Here is a 12,496-nt window from a genome sequence, read left to right as displayed (position 1 = left end):
AATAAATGAAGGTAAGAAGGTTATTGGTAGAGCAGGTCCCCTTATCAGAAGTAAAAATATATCAAATAAGGCTAAAATGGCAATACATAATTCCATATTTGTGCCCACAGTACTATACGGTAGCGAGACATGGACTAATCAAGAAAAAGATAAGAGTAAATGTAACGCAATTGACATGAGATTCATGCGCATAATAAGCGGGAAATCCCTGATGGACAAAGTAAGTAACGAGATAATTCTAAAAGAAGGTGGTGCAGAAGAGACGCTAGTAGACACATGGGAAAGAAATCGGTTAAGATGGTTCGGACATGGTGAGAGAAGGCCAAATGAACGACTAACGAAACAAGTATATCAAGGTAAAGTAAATGGCAGCGTGCCCAGAGGTAGACCGTGGAAAGAATGGTTAGAATGTGTGAATGAAACCCTACTTAGAAGAGACATAAGAAGTCACAGAAACACGAGAGCCTGCATAAAAAAATGCATGGACATAAAAGAAGCTAGAGAAGTATGCCAGGACAGGAAAGTATGGCGGCAAATAGTTAATAAAAAGAGTGTCAGTAGAGTGAATGACGCCTGAAACAAAGACCTTGGCTATTAATGGACCCAAGTGGGGAACCTTACATAACGGCTTAATAGCACGAGACTTCTGGATCAATCTGAAAAAATTTCAGTTTTCAACCAAAAAGATGAATTTCGGATTCGAATTATGAAACTTTGATAAAAAAAATTATTTTTTAAGAATGCATTTCAACTTTTAAACAAAATTGTTTAATTTTTAAGTAAAAAATAATAATCTTGACCAAAACAATTAATTTGATCCAAGAAAAACACTTTGTTTCACCCAGAAATTTTAAACTTCATCGAAAGATTAATTTTTAACAAGATAGAAATATTTCCAACCAAATAGTATAGTTTTCAAACTAAAAATGAATTTTGTACCTAAAAATAAAAGTTTTAACAAAATATATAAATTTTCAACAACAAGAATTAATTCTCGGTTAAAAACTTACCTGCAAGCAAAAAATACGACTTTTCAAGAAAGTAGTTTAAAACTTAACAAAAGAAATGAATTTTGTACCAAAATAATAAATCTTCAACGAAGCAAATTAATTTGTTACCTATTAGTTCAAATTTAAACAAGTAGTTCGATATTAAACAAAAAAAGATGAATTTTAAATTGAAAAAATTAATTTTTGCACAAAAAAACGAATTTTATTCCAAATTGTTGAGTATTCAACCAAAGAGATGATATTTCAAGCAAAAAAGATTAATCATCATCAACAAAATTAATTTTCTACAAAAAAGATAAATATTTAACCAGAAATTTCCACCAAAAATTCAAGACTATCACCAGCAATTAATTTGTAGCGAGAAAGAAATATTTTCCACCAGATAGTCCAATTTTTTCATTAAAAAAGATGAATTTTCAATTTAAAAAAAGACAAATTAACCATGGTAATTTTCGAATTGGAATGTGGAAAGAATGCAATGTCTCAAACGTTCCATTATATTCACTAAAGATTTAATTCACTTTATTTTATTCATAAACTTCCGGGAATTTCGCAATAATTTTTACACTTTTTCTAGTACCTTTAAAGAAATTTTCGAAAAAATTTAACATAATTTTGATAAATTTCATGTGATTTTTAAGAATTCAAAAGAAAGTTGCTTTTTCCGGAAAATACTTTTTTTTCTTAGCTTTTGAAGCTTAGATATATTGGAACATAATTTGTTTATTGTGTAATATCCGTGAAAGTAAGATGAAAATTTTCCATTAGTCAACTTAAATTATTTTTAAACACTTAAATATAATAGGTATTGATATTGAAATTTAATATTTAGATTTGTTCGAATAATATTTTGTTTCAATTTTTAAATTTTAAAATAAAAAATTTTAGGATTTTGAAAATAATAATAAAAATTAATAATTCCATTTTTGCGTCAAACTATGGAAGATAAGAAAAGAAGGTTAAAATAAAAATTATGCAGACAAGAAAGATCTACAAATTTTTTATTAACCAATTTCGTATAGGATCAGATAGAATACGCACTTTTTGTTTTATTCTCAAAAAAGGACATTAAAAATAAAACAATTTCGTTTTTGAGCAAACGATACAAGGTACGAAAAAAAATTATTAGACAGAAGTTGTTGACCCAGAAGGGAGCTATAACTTTTTCCTAATTTTTTTTTATAAGATTCTTTTTTTTTTATTCGTAAAAAACAATATTAAGATTAAAGAAGGAAAATTTCTGGAAATGAACTCAATATATGAAAAAAATGAATGGGCAGAAGTTGTTAAAAAAAACAGCTTTACAAATTTTTCATAAATATTTTTTTTTGTAGTTTTGGTTTGAACGTAATATTATTTACAAATTTGTCCAATACCACTTCACGTAAGGGTGCGTATTTTTTTGATTAATTCACAAAAATTACATTGGAAATAAACAATTTAAATTTACTGAAAAACAACGCTAGTTGCTACGAAATCTTTAATGACAAAAAAATTTTTATAGTATGCAATATAAACTTTTTTAAATGATGCATTATTCATGGTAGCTAAGGATAAAATTTAATGCAAAATAAAAAATAAATGTTACTGTAATTATGATGAATACATTTTTTACTTTGCTTTTCAATATTACTTAATTAATAGGTTACTACACCTTAAAAAAAATTATTTTTTATTTCTTTAATTACTCAGTTTTTCAATCGAGAATAATTTAATATTGCTTATTGAATTTCAAAGAATATAATAACCATGAGTTTGTTTAAATTTTTTATATTTTCTCGCATTTTGAACTTTTTTGCATTTATGGTTTTCAAAACAATCAGTTATTTTAGTTTACAGTTATTTTATTTTTATTTGCATAATCTTAGTTTAAAGAATGCATATAACAAGTATTTACATTTTTTAAAAATATTTTTAATATAGCTCAGCAGTCGTTTCAATTTTTTACAAAATTTAAATACGCATTTTAATTCATTTTAATAAAAATGTGTTACGAATTAAATTCTCATTATGATTAATTAAAAATAGTTTTTTTTTTAAATTGATAAGATGATTTTTGCAAATTCAGCGTTTGACTAATCGTCATAGTGGACTTTTATAGAATCAACTAAAAATAGCGGAATTTTATTATTTAAACAATTTCGAAAAGCAATAAAAGTATTATGGCAAAAAGTTATCGGAAAGATAGTCTGACTTAATTTCGCAAAACAAAAATTAAGCGTATTTATTTAAAAATAGGCAAACTCTAAATTTATTTATTAATATTCTTTTCAACAATTTGAAATTGTTGTTAAATTTAAAATGATCTTAGCAAAGAGTAATTCCAAAGACATTCTTAACTGATTCGTGAACAAAAATTAGGTATCTTTTCTGAAAAATAGCTAAACTCTGGATTTGTTTATGAATTTGTTTTAAATAATTAATCATTGCTGGTAATTAAAATAATATTATAGAAAAGAATCATCGCTAATACATTGTTAGGCGATTTCGTAAATAAAGTTGGGCCTAGTCGTTCGAAAATAGCCAAAAATAAATTTGTTTACATGAATTGTTTAAATAATTAATTATAATGAAAAATTTGCAAAATACCCTAGCAAAGAGTGATCGGAAGTAAATTCGGAGTTGATTCCAATAGAAATGAGACGCATTGTTTAAAAAATTGTAAAAACGAAATTTTTGCATAAAAATTTTTAAAACAAATTCTGAATAGAATCTATTTTCAATTAGTCATAATAAAATATATATTTATTTCACGTTTGATATAAAAACTGTGGATTTCAATGTGCTGATCTGTTTAAATTGCGAAAAATAACTTTTATCCATTAATTTGTTTAAAACGTAATTAACTGTTTTTAAATTATTCTTAACATCTACAAATTATTTATAAATAATTTCAATACAGATAAAAGTCATTTTTTGCTAAATCTGAAAATTCTAATATCTTAATAAACTGGTAGTCTAAAATATTAAAAAAAAATTTAACATTATTATTATGTGTAAGGTTATGTAAATTTTTATTCATAAATTCAAAAAACACATCAATGTTTTCCAAGTTTAGAAAGGTTTTTTAAAAAAAAGTTCAAATGGAATAGACTAAATTCCAGCGCCTGTAAGTATGCTGTTTGAACTACTCAAAGGCAAAGCGGTAAGTTGGTTGGCGGGAAATTTTATTTTGAAGTGCGCCAAGAGCGTAGGATACTTATTTTCTGTTCTAATTATTTATTGTTAAACTAAAATCCCATGGAATGTAATTAATCGATTAAAACGACGATTACGTCTTGCACGAAGCTGCTGACAAGTGAAACTGAATCAGAATCAGTAAATACATGGTTATTGCACCTGCAATCTAAAAAATAACATAATTGTGTATCCTAAATACCATACAATAAATAAATAAAAGGCTATAAAAATATTTGTGGAGTTACCTCATTTAAGAGCGAAGAGTCAATGGCAAGCCCTCGAGCATAGAACACATTCTTACGGTGCAAAAGTTGTAAGGAAAATAAATGAAGCTGAAACAAAATGTTCATTAGGAGGACAATTTATTAAAGCAATTTGTACATTTTCATGATAAATTTTATCGGTGAAAAAAAAATCGTTTGCCTTTCGCTCCGCTGGGATACGAACCCAGGTCTTCCGATTAGCGGTCGGGTGCTCTACCCACAAAGCCATATGGCAATGTTTTCTCTAAAGAATCGTAAATATGATGTAATCTGTTTTATCATTGGGAAGGTAAATGCGAAAATAGATATCTACTTTATCGATATAAAATACCCCTCAAATTCAGAATTTTGCGTTTATCTACAATTTTAATGGTTTATTTCCCGGATAAAATAAAAAAAATTTAATGAAAAAACGTAAAATTCTGTACTTAAGGGGTATTTTAGATTGATAGTGTAGACTTCTATTTTCACATCATGTGATAAATATCTCACCTGGTCAGTCATTTACCATCCCCATTATAATACAGATTTCATATATATAACACTTTAGAGAAAACCTTCCTATATTTCCAGTGAACTTCATTTTTTATTTACAAATTCAATTAACCAGTAGACAAAATTTATGGATAATCTCATAGACAAATTATGTAAAAAAATGCTCAGTGTCAAAATTTACAAAGAAAAAGAAATTGGTTTTTCTTTTAATTTTCATCAAATTATGCTGGTACTGAATGATAATGTTTAGTGACGAAAATTTGTCATTTGATGATTTTTGTTAATTTCATAAACAAAGTATATAAAAAAATGCACTGTGTCGATATTTATAAGGCAAAAGAAATTGTTTTTTTTATTTCTATTAAATTATGTTGCTACTAATGCTTAGTAATGAAAATTTGTCATTGGATATTATTTATTTCATAATTAAATTATATATAAACAAGTGCTCATTGCCAAATTTCTCAGAATAAAAAACTATTATTTTCCTTTTTCCCCTAAAATTATTCTGCAAGTGATATTTAGTGATGAAAATATTGCATTGTATATTATTTGTTAATTTTTTAAACAAATTTTTATGCTTATATAATTTGCTTATAAAATGAGAAACATAATTTAAATTTACGAATAGAAAATGTTCATCTTTTTTCACGGGAAACTTTCTGGCTATCTAACATTTAATTTATTTATGCACGAATTTTTGATTACTTATCTAAATTATTTATGGCAAAAATATACGTCAAGTGTTTAAAATATTTTGTACCATCATCAGACCGATAAGTTATCGTAATAAATATAAAATATAAAATAAAAATATCTGGAAAAAAGGTTAAAAATGTTATAATTTTTAATTGAAATTATTTATAAAAACATAAAACTGTTTTTTTTCTTCGCAAAGTAGATAAAATTTGCCATTTGTTAACCTAAATTATTTATAACGGACCTAAATGTTACGAGTTACCAATTTTCTTCTTTTTATAAATCTGAGTAGTTATGTCGATATATGTTGAACAACAAATGATTTCTTTTCGTTAAAAAAGTAAGAAAATCGTTTACTTGTTAATAAAATTTGTTTATAAAAAATTTCAGAATAGACAAATGATTTACTTTCTACGTGCACTCAGGTTTTGTAATTTTAATGAAATTTTATTTAAAAGCTATGTAATTTATGTAATTAATGTGTGTTAATTGCCAATATATCTAATTGTTAGGATCTAATCAAATATTTTTTCAAATGTACTTTTTTTTGTAAATTTATTTTTTAAGGAAAGAAAATCACAGGATTCTTTGTTAAATAAATAAGAATTAGTGTGTTTGAGAAGTTTTTAAAACTTTTAAAATCCTTAATGTTTATTCTATACTCTTAAATTCAGATCACTAATTGTTTTACTGAGTTGGATTAGTGACTGAATTCTGGCCATGACATATTTATTTTTTACCATAGAATCACTAAAAAATATTAGGTTTTTAAAACTAACTAATTCATAGTCTAAATTCAGTCAGTGATTGCAATTATTAAAAAATTAAACTGATTCAAATTTATAGAAAAGGTTTAAAACTAATAAAATGTTTTTTTATTTTAATATTTTAGGGAGCAAATGCAAATAAAAAATAAAAAATGATTAAATAAATTTTCACTAATTGATTTTTAAAAAGCAAAAACATTTTTTTAACCTAAAACCTAATTAACTACATGCCATCATTCTATATTTTTTAGAAAAAAATGTGCCTACTTATTATTCTTGTAAATTTTGCCATTTTTACTGCATTTCAACTTGATATTAACAAGCAAAAAAAATTGGTTATAAAAAAATCATGATTTGTCATTTAAATTTTAACTAATAGGTTCCCATTGGAAAAATTCTCAACGTTTCATAAATCAATGTTAATCGAACTGAACTCGTAAAAATAATTTTTTAATTGAAAAATAATTCTTGTATTTAGCGGAAACTTAATTTATCACTCTTAATTTTATATTTTTATTTCCAACTTAAAACACCATACGAGAATAATCTTTGCACAATTTTCTTTAAAAAATTTATTTATCGCATTTTTTCTAAAGTTTGAGACCAATGTCTTTAAAGTTATAGAAACAATTTTTAATATATTTCAAAAAAGAAAGTAGCAGTATTTAGAACAAAAAAATTAGGAAATTTTAATAAGAATAAAATCAAATTTAAAATCCCTTTTAACGTCCAATAATCAAGTTAATGTGAAGAATGTCTGAAAATAAAACCAAGAATCTAACGACCAAATTTAGACAACCGCTATAAAATTTTCATATTGCAATCTGAAAAATTAGTTTTTCTTTTTCTCCCTAAAAAAGGAAAGAAAAATTTTTTTTGCGGTGCTGTTCCTGTCAGATTAACATTTTATTTTATTTTTGCCTTGATAAGGGTGCTGTATGAGTACCGAAACATTGGTGATTATTTCTTTTTATTGTGATTTAATAGTAATAAAAATAAGAATGACGAAAGAAACAAAAAAGAGAAGGAAGGGGATTTTGTTGGTTGCCTTCTAATTTTTCTTTCCTCTTTTTTATTTTTGTCCAAAAGGAAAACAAAATTTTCTTCTTTCCTTTTTTAGGGAAAAAGTAAGGAAAAAGTTTTTTTTTCAGATTGCAATGGAAACATTAAATGGCGGTTGTCAAAAATTGGTTGTCAGATTCTTGGTTTTATTTTCAGGAATTCTTCATATTAACGCGGAGAAAAAGGTCTAGTTGGGCCAACTAGATGAATCTAGTTACGCGCGTCTAGTAAATTTAAGACAGAAATTTCGTTACTCCTACTCCATGTCTTGTAAGCAGTCTAGTAGATTTTACCGATCCATCGTATTATTTCAAATAGTTCCCATAACGAGATGTCTAGTAGCAATGTCCCCCCACCACTCCTGTACTCCCTTCGTTCCTCCCTCCTATACCCTTTACCAACTATATTCTTCTCTAGCCGCTAGCTTGCCTGCCTAATATATTCGGCGTCGTCAGCTCCAGTTTCTTTCAGCCGCTTGCATTTTCGTGTACCGCGCGTTATTCTGACCATTTTCAGAGTTGCCAGAAGCGACGTGCTTTCATTTTTCCTTCTATTTTCGCGTATTAGAATCAGTAACTTTCTTCACGACACAGTGGATAATCTGCTGAACTTGTGGAACCTTTTCTCCTACAAGGCTATATTGCAAGGAACGTAAACTTTGTTTTTATTCAGTGTCGTCGCCATGTTGTTTTGAAGATGAGGCTTCAGGCCGTGCGATTTTTTCGTGAAATATAAAATCATACTTTTGACCAGTGTTTAATAAACGATCTTTCCTTTTGATTGTATTGCACACATTTTCAAACCTATGCCAAAGATCCTGAAAACATACTTTTTTTTTGTAACAAAAAAAAAACTACTCGAACCCTATATATCTGGTAAATATTACCAAAAAAACTAGTTAAATTACCGAGAAACTGTCATGTAAACCTAACTCAACCTTTGGTTGATTTTACTAGACAGCTAGTTAGATCTACTAGCCATGGAAATGTTGGCCGTACTAGATGTCTGGTAACCTATACCTCATGTCTTGTAATTTTAACTATACAGATTTTAACTGGACTGACGCATTTAACAAGACAGCGTGTTGGTTCATATTTTACTAGAATGTCTAGTACGGCTAACCAGAATCCTTGTTAACCCAACTAGACATTTTTCATCGTGAACTTAGAATCGTCTAATCCAGATCTTGCAGGGGCCCAAATTCAATATTTAACTTGTATTTTGAAACAATAATTGATCCTTTGTATTAAAAAAAGTCTCTTTTTCGGCTAGTCTCAAATGAAAATATAAGTTCTTATTTTTTTATACGGTTTGTCAATGAGTAAACAAATCTGCTAGTATCGATCTAAAAGTTATATCTTTCTACGTGTTTTTCAAGGAAAATAACTCTTATTTTCATTACCTCTTCTTTTATTTTTAAGTCGAATGTATTCAGAAGAACATCATGAACAGTGCTTCCAATTTGCTTTGCTTGTGTTTTACCTTTTTCGCAAACCCACACAATCAAAATAAGCTTCAAAATGTAGAACATCATCGTAAGAAGAAGATTGAAATCCCAAATCTGCTCCTGAACATTAGAATGTTGATCCAAGAGTTTCAAAATAAAGAAGTAAAGAATGAATGTAATTTCTGAAAAAGTCATTATCACTGTAGCAACAGCATGCAAACCATATGTCGAATTCAGCTTTTTCAAAACATCGCTAACTTGATGATGATGTTTCTGAAGATTTCGAAGTTTCATCAAAAGCAATTCATTGTTCTGTTCATGATAGTTTCTTCTCAAAAGGTGAGGTTCTTCATTCACCATCGTTTTTTCTAAACTTTTCAGCGTTTTATCAACGCTTTCGAAACAAATTTTGATGACAAAAACGCAATTAATGTATTGCATGTCCGCCAAATACACAACCATTGTTATGTACAAATATGTCATTACTCTCAGGCTTGTGTGAATTTCAGGGGCATACGCATTAGGTAAATGGACTATCAGAAAAATAAAACCCAGAAGATCCTTAGCATGCACAAATTTCGCAATTCTGTTAAAAGATTCAGCCGGAATATTTGATGATACGACCATTATATTTTGTAAAAAAATCATTCTTGGTGTGTGAAACACGTACGTGAAGATCATCACAAATCCGCCGAATAGAAGATAGCAATTACTTTTGAGCATTCCGGGTACATTAATGTTTCCCGATCCTGTGTTGCCGTAAACATCCATTTCGAAAAGTACGACAAATATGTAAATTGTGAAAAATATTGCCAATATTGTTGAATAAAGATGTCCTAATTTTGAATAACTGTGAGTTTGTATTCCGTGAAGGCGACACAGAAAAAAGTTGGGTCGCATTAGAGAAAAAAAATCTGAAGCACGAAATAATTGCCACTTATTACTTTGTTTTTCTTTATACATACTCATCATGATTATTCAAATTTAAAATGTATTTTGCTGTTAAGAAAACCTCACTCAAGCCTTTCAAGTTTAGTGTTACTAAACCAATAACACAAATAATGAAAGGATGTGATCATCAAGCTTATGGAATCAAACAAATTAATCCTGATAGTGCACTTTATTATAATCGATTTTATAATGAATTAGACTGAAAGTATCCTTTATCGTATCTTCTCCAATGAGAATATTTTTAAAAATTAATTTGTACATTTTCATTAGAAGATTAGAGTATATGGTTTCAATTAGTTACCAAGCCTTGAAATTCATTTTTATATTTGATTGATTATATGTCATCGAAGGCATACTCATTTTTATTGAATTCAATTAAAATGTTATTTTCTATTATGTAAGATTAATATCGTCATTGAAGATGTGGAGAATTCCTGAAAATAAACTTATTAAGGCAAAAATAAATAAATTTTTAAAAAAATCGAGCAGGAAGGAACAGCAACAAAATCACGATGCTCTCTTCCTGATACCCGCGAATCGAAAAAAATTAGTAATAAATCCAAACAAAAAAATGAATTAAAAATATACATAAAAAATTAACTGAATAAATTTGTTTTTTCTCTCTTTTGGTTTTTTATTTTAAGGTATCAGGAAGAGAGCATCGTGGTTCTCTTGGTGTTCCTGCCTGCTGGGATATTGTTTATTTTTAAAAAATTTTATTTATTTTAATTTTTTGCCTTGATAAGGGTGCTGTATAAGTGCTGAAACGTTGGTGATTATTTTTTACATTAATTTTATTATTAGACGTTGAATATTATTTTAAATTTAATTATAATTTTTCTGCTGGTAAAAACTATATCCAGAATTTTTAAATAGAAAATTCATCTTTATTGAAAGTTAATCTTTTTCCTTGAAAATTCATTGCTTTGGTTGAAAGTTTTTCTTATTTGTGGAGAATTCATATTTGAAGAAATACCTGAATCCTGAAACAAAAAGATGAATTGCTACCTTGAGTTTAGAAATCTTGAATTATGAATCTTTATTTTTAAAAAATTAATCTTTAACAAAGTACTTCTAATTTCAACCAGTGAGTTAAATTTTCAAATCAAAAAGACGAATTTTTAACACCAGAGTTTAATGTTCAATCAAAAGAAAAATGTCAGTCAAAAAACTATAAAAAATGTCTTCCAAATTGTTATATTCACATTTATGAAGTATAAATTTGTTAAGAAAAATGTAATAGTAGAATTTATACTTAAATAAATAAATAAAGCTCTAATAAAGAAACGGAATTTTTCATAAAATAGTTCACTTAAAAAATAATTGGTAACAAACAAACAAAAATTTTAAACAAAGATGATTATTTTCTGCCGAATAATCTAATTTTCATTTAAATACATAACTCTTTATCCGAATAGTTTAATTTTTAACTGAAAATGATAAATTATTTCAAAGACAAAAAAGAGTTAGGAATTTTTAATGTTGAAAATGTAATTAAAATAGTAAAGGTGTAAATAGATTATTCCATGTTATTTCGTATAAGTCGGTCGCAGCCTAATCCATAATTCAGAGTAGTGAATCACCACCAAATAGGTTATTCATTCGAACAATTCATAAATCCTTGGAATAACTAAATTTTGCACAAAGCATTGACAACTGTAATTTGGTGAATGTGAATTCTCTTTTGTTAAAAAGCATCCTATGGAAAAAATTTTTTATCAAACGTTTTCTTGCAAATTGTGTCATTTTTCCATAAATTTAATTTGTTTACTTTCAATGTTATTTTTGACAATTTAAATAAAAAATACGCATCCTAGCGTAATTTGGTTCTAAGCAAATTTGTAGATTTTGAGTATATTTTTATAAAAAGATTTAAGAACAAATTCTTAGATTTTTTCGGTTGAAAAACTTTTGTCTTTTAATTTTTCTCGTACACCCTGTCGTTTTCCCAAAAATTTCATTTTCTTATTTTTAAACTCAATTTTCACGAATGTAAGAAAATCGACTTGTCCACTTAAAAATTATTATGAAAAAATTTTTTCATCCTTTTTGGCTCAATAACTTTTATCTGTTAATTTTTTTTCGTACCTTGCGTCGCTTTTTAAATTTATTGAAAACATTATGTAATTATTTAAACCATTAATTATTGTTTATTCAGAAAATTTCAAAAGATTGAGTCGGAGATGTCCAACTTTGTTTCAGATTGGTATCCTATGCAATTTTTTGTCTAATAATTAAAAAATGTTGATAAATTTCTTCTAATTGTTAATAAATATATATTTGTTTTAACAAATATTTTTGTGATAACTTTAAACAATTCAACAAAATAGAATCTATACAGTTCTTTTTCTGAATGTATAGGGCATAGAAAAATAAGATTTAACATTTTTAATTGTTTAAACCAATATAATTTATTAAAACATTTTTTTTAAATATTTACAAAACTGTATTTCCTAAAATAATCATAATAATGAAAGATTTTGAGGAGTAGTAAATTCTGTTAAGAACGTAATTTCATTGTTTAAAGAATTTTTATTCGTTCAAGCAGTTTTTTTTTTAAATTGGATTTATAATATAAAATATAACACATAGAATTATTTTAGTAAATGATTAAATAAATAT

The 12,496-nt window shown here is 26.7% G+C and overlaps 1 protein-coding gene across 1 annotated transcript; it reads right to left on the bottom strand.

Annotated features, from left to right (window-relative positions):
- Positions 1 to 4,281: 4,281 nt before the first annotated feature.
- Positions 4,282 to 9,694, bottom strand: LOC117183048 (putative gustatory receptor 2a). The gene is made up of 3 exons (XM_033376201.1): positions 8,879 to 9,694; positions 4,436 to 4,522; positions 4,282 to 4,356 (listed from the first exon to the last, which is right to left on the bottom strand). Exons 1-3 carry the CDS (start codon positions 9,692 to 9,694, stop codon positions 4,282 to 4,284), a joined length of 978 nt encoding a protein of 325 aa, XP_033232092.1.
- Positions 9,695 to 12,496: the final 2,802 nt, after the last annotated feature.

The sequence above is a fragment of the Belonocnema kinseyi genome, chromosome 2 (genome assembly GCF_010883055.1).
Source record: "Belonocnema kinseyi isolate 2016_QV_RU_SX_M_011 chromosome 2, B_treatae_v1, whole genome shotgun sequence".
NCBI classification, from domain to species: Eukaryota; Metazoa; Arthropoda; class Insecta; order Hymenoptera; family Cynipidae; genus Belonocnema; species Belonocnema kinseyi.
The sequence above is the reverse complement of the archived record's forward strand: the minus strand, read 5'-3'. Positions and strand labels throughout refer to the sequence as shown.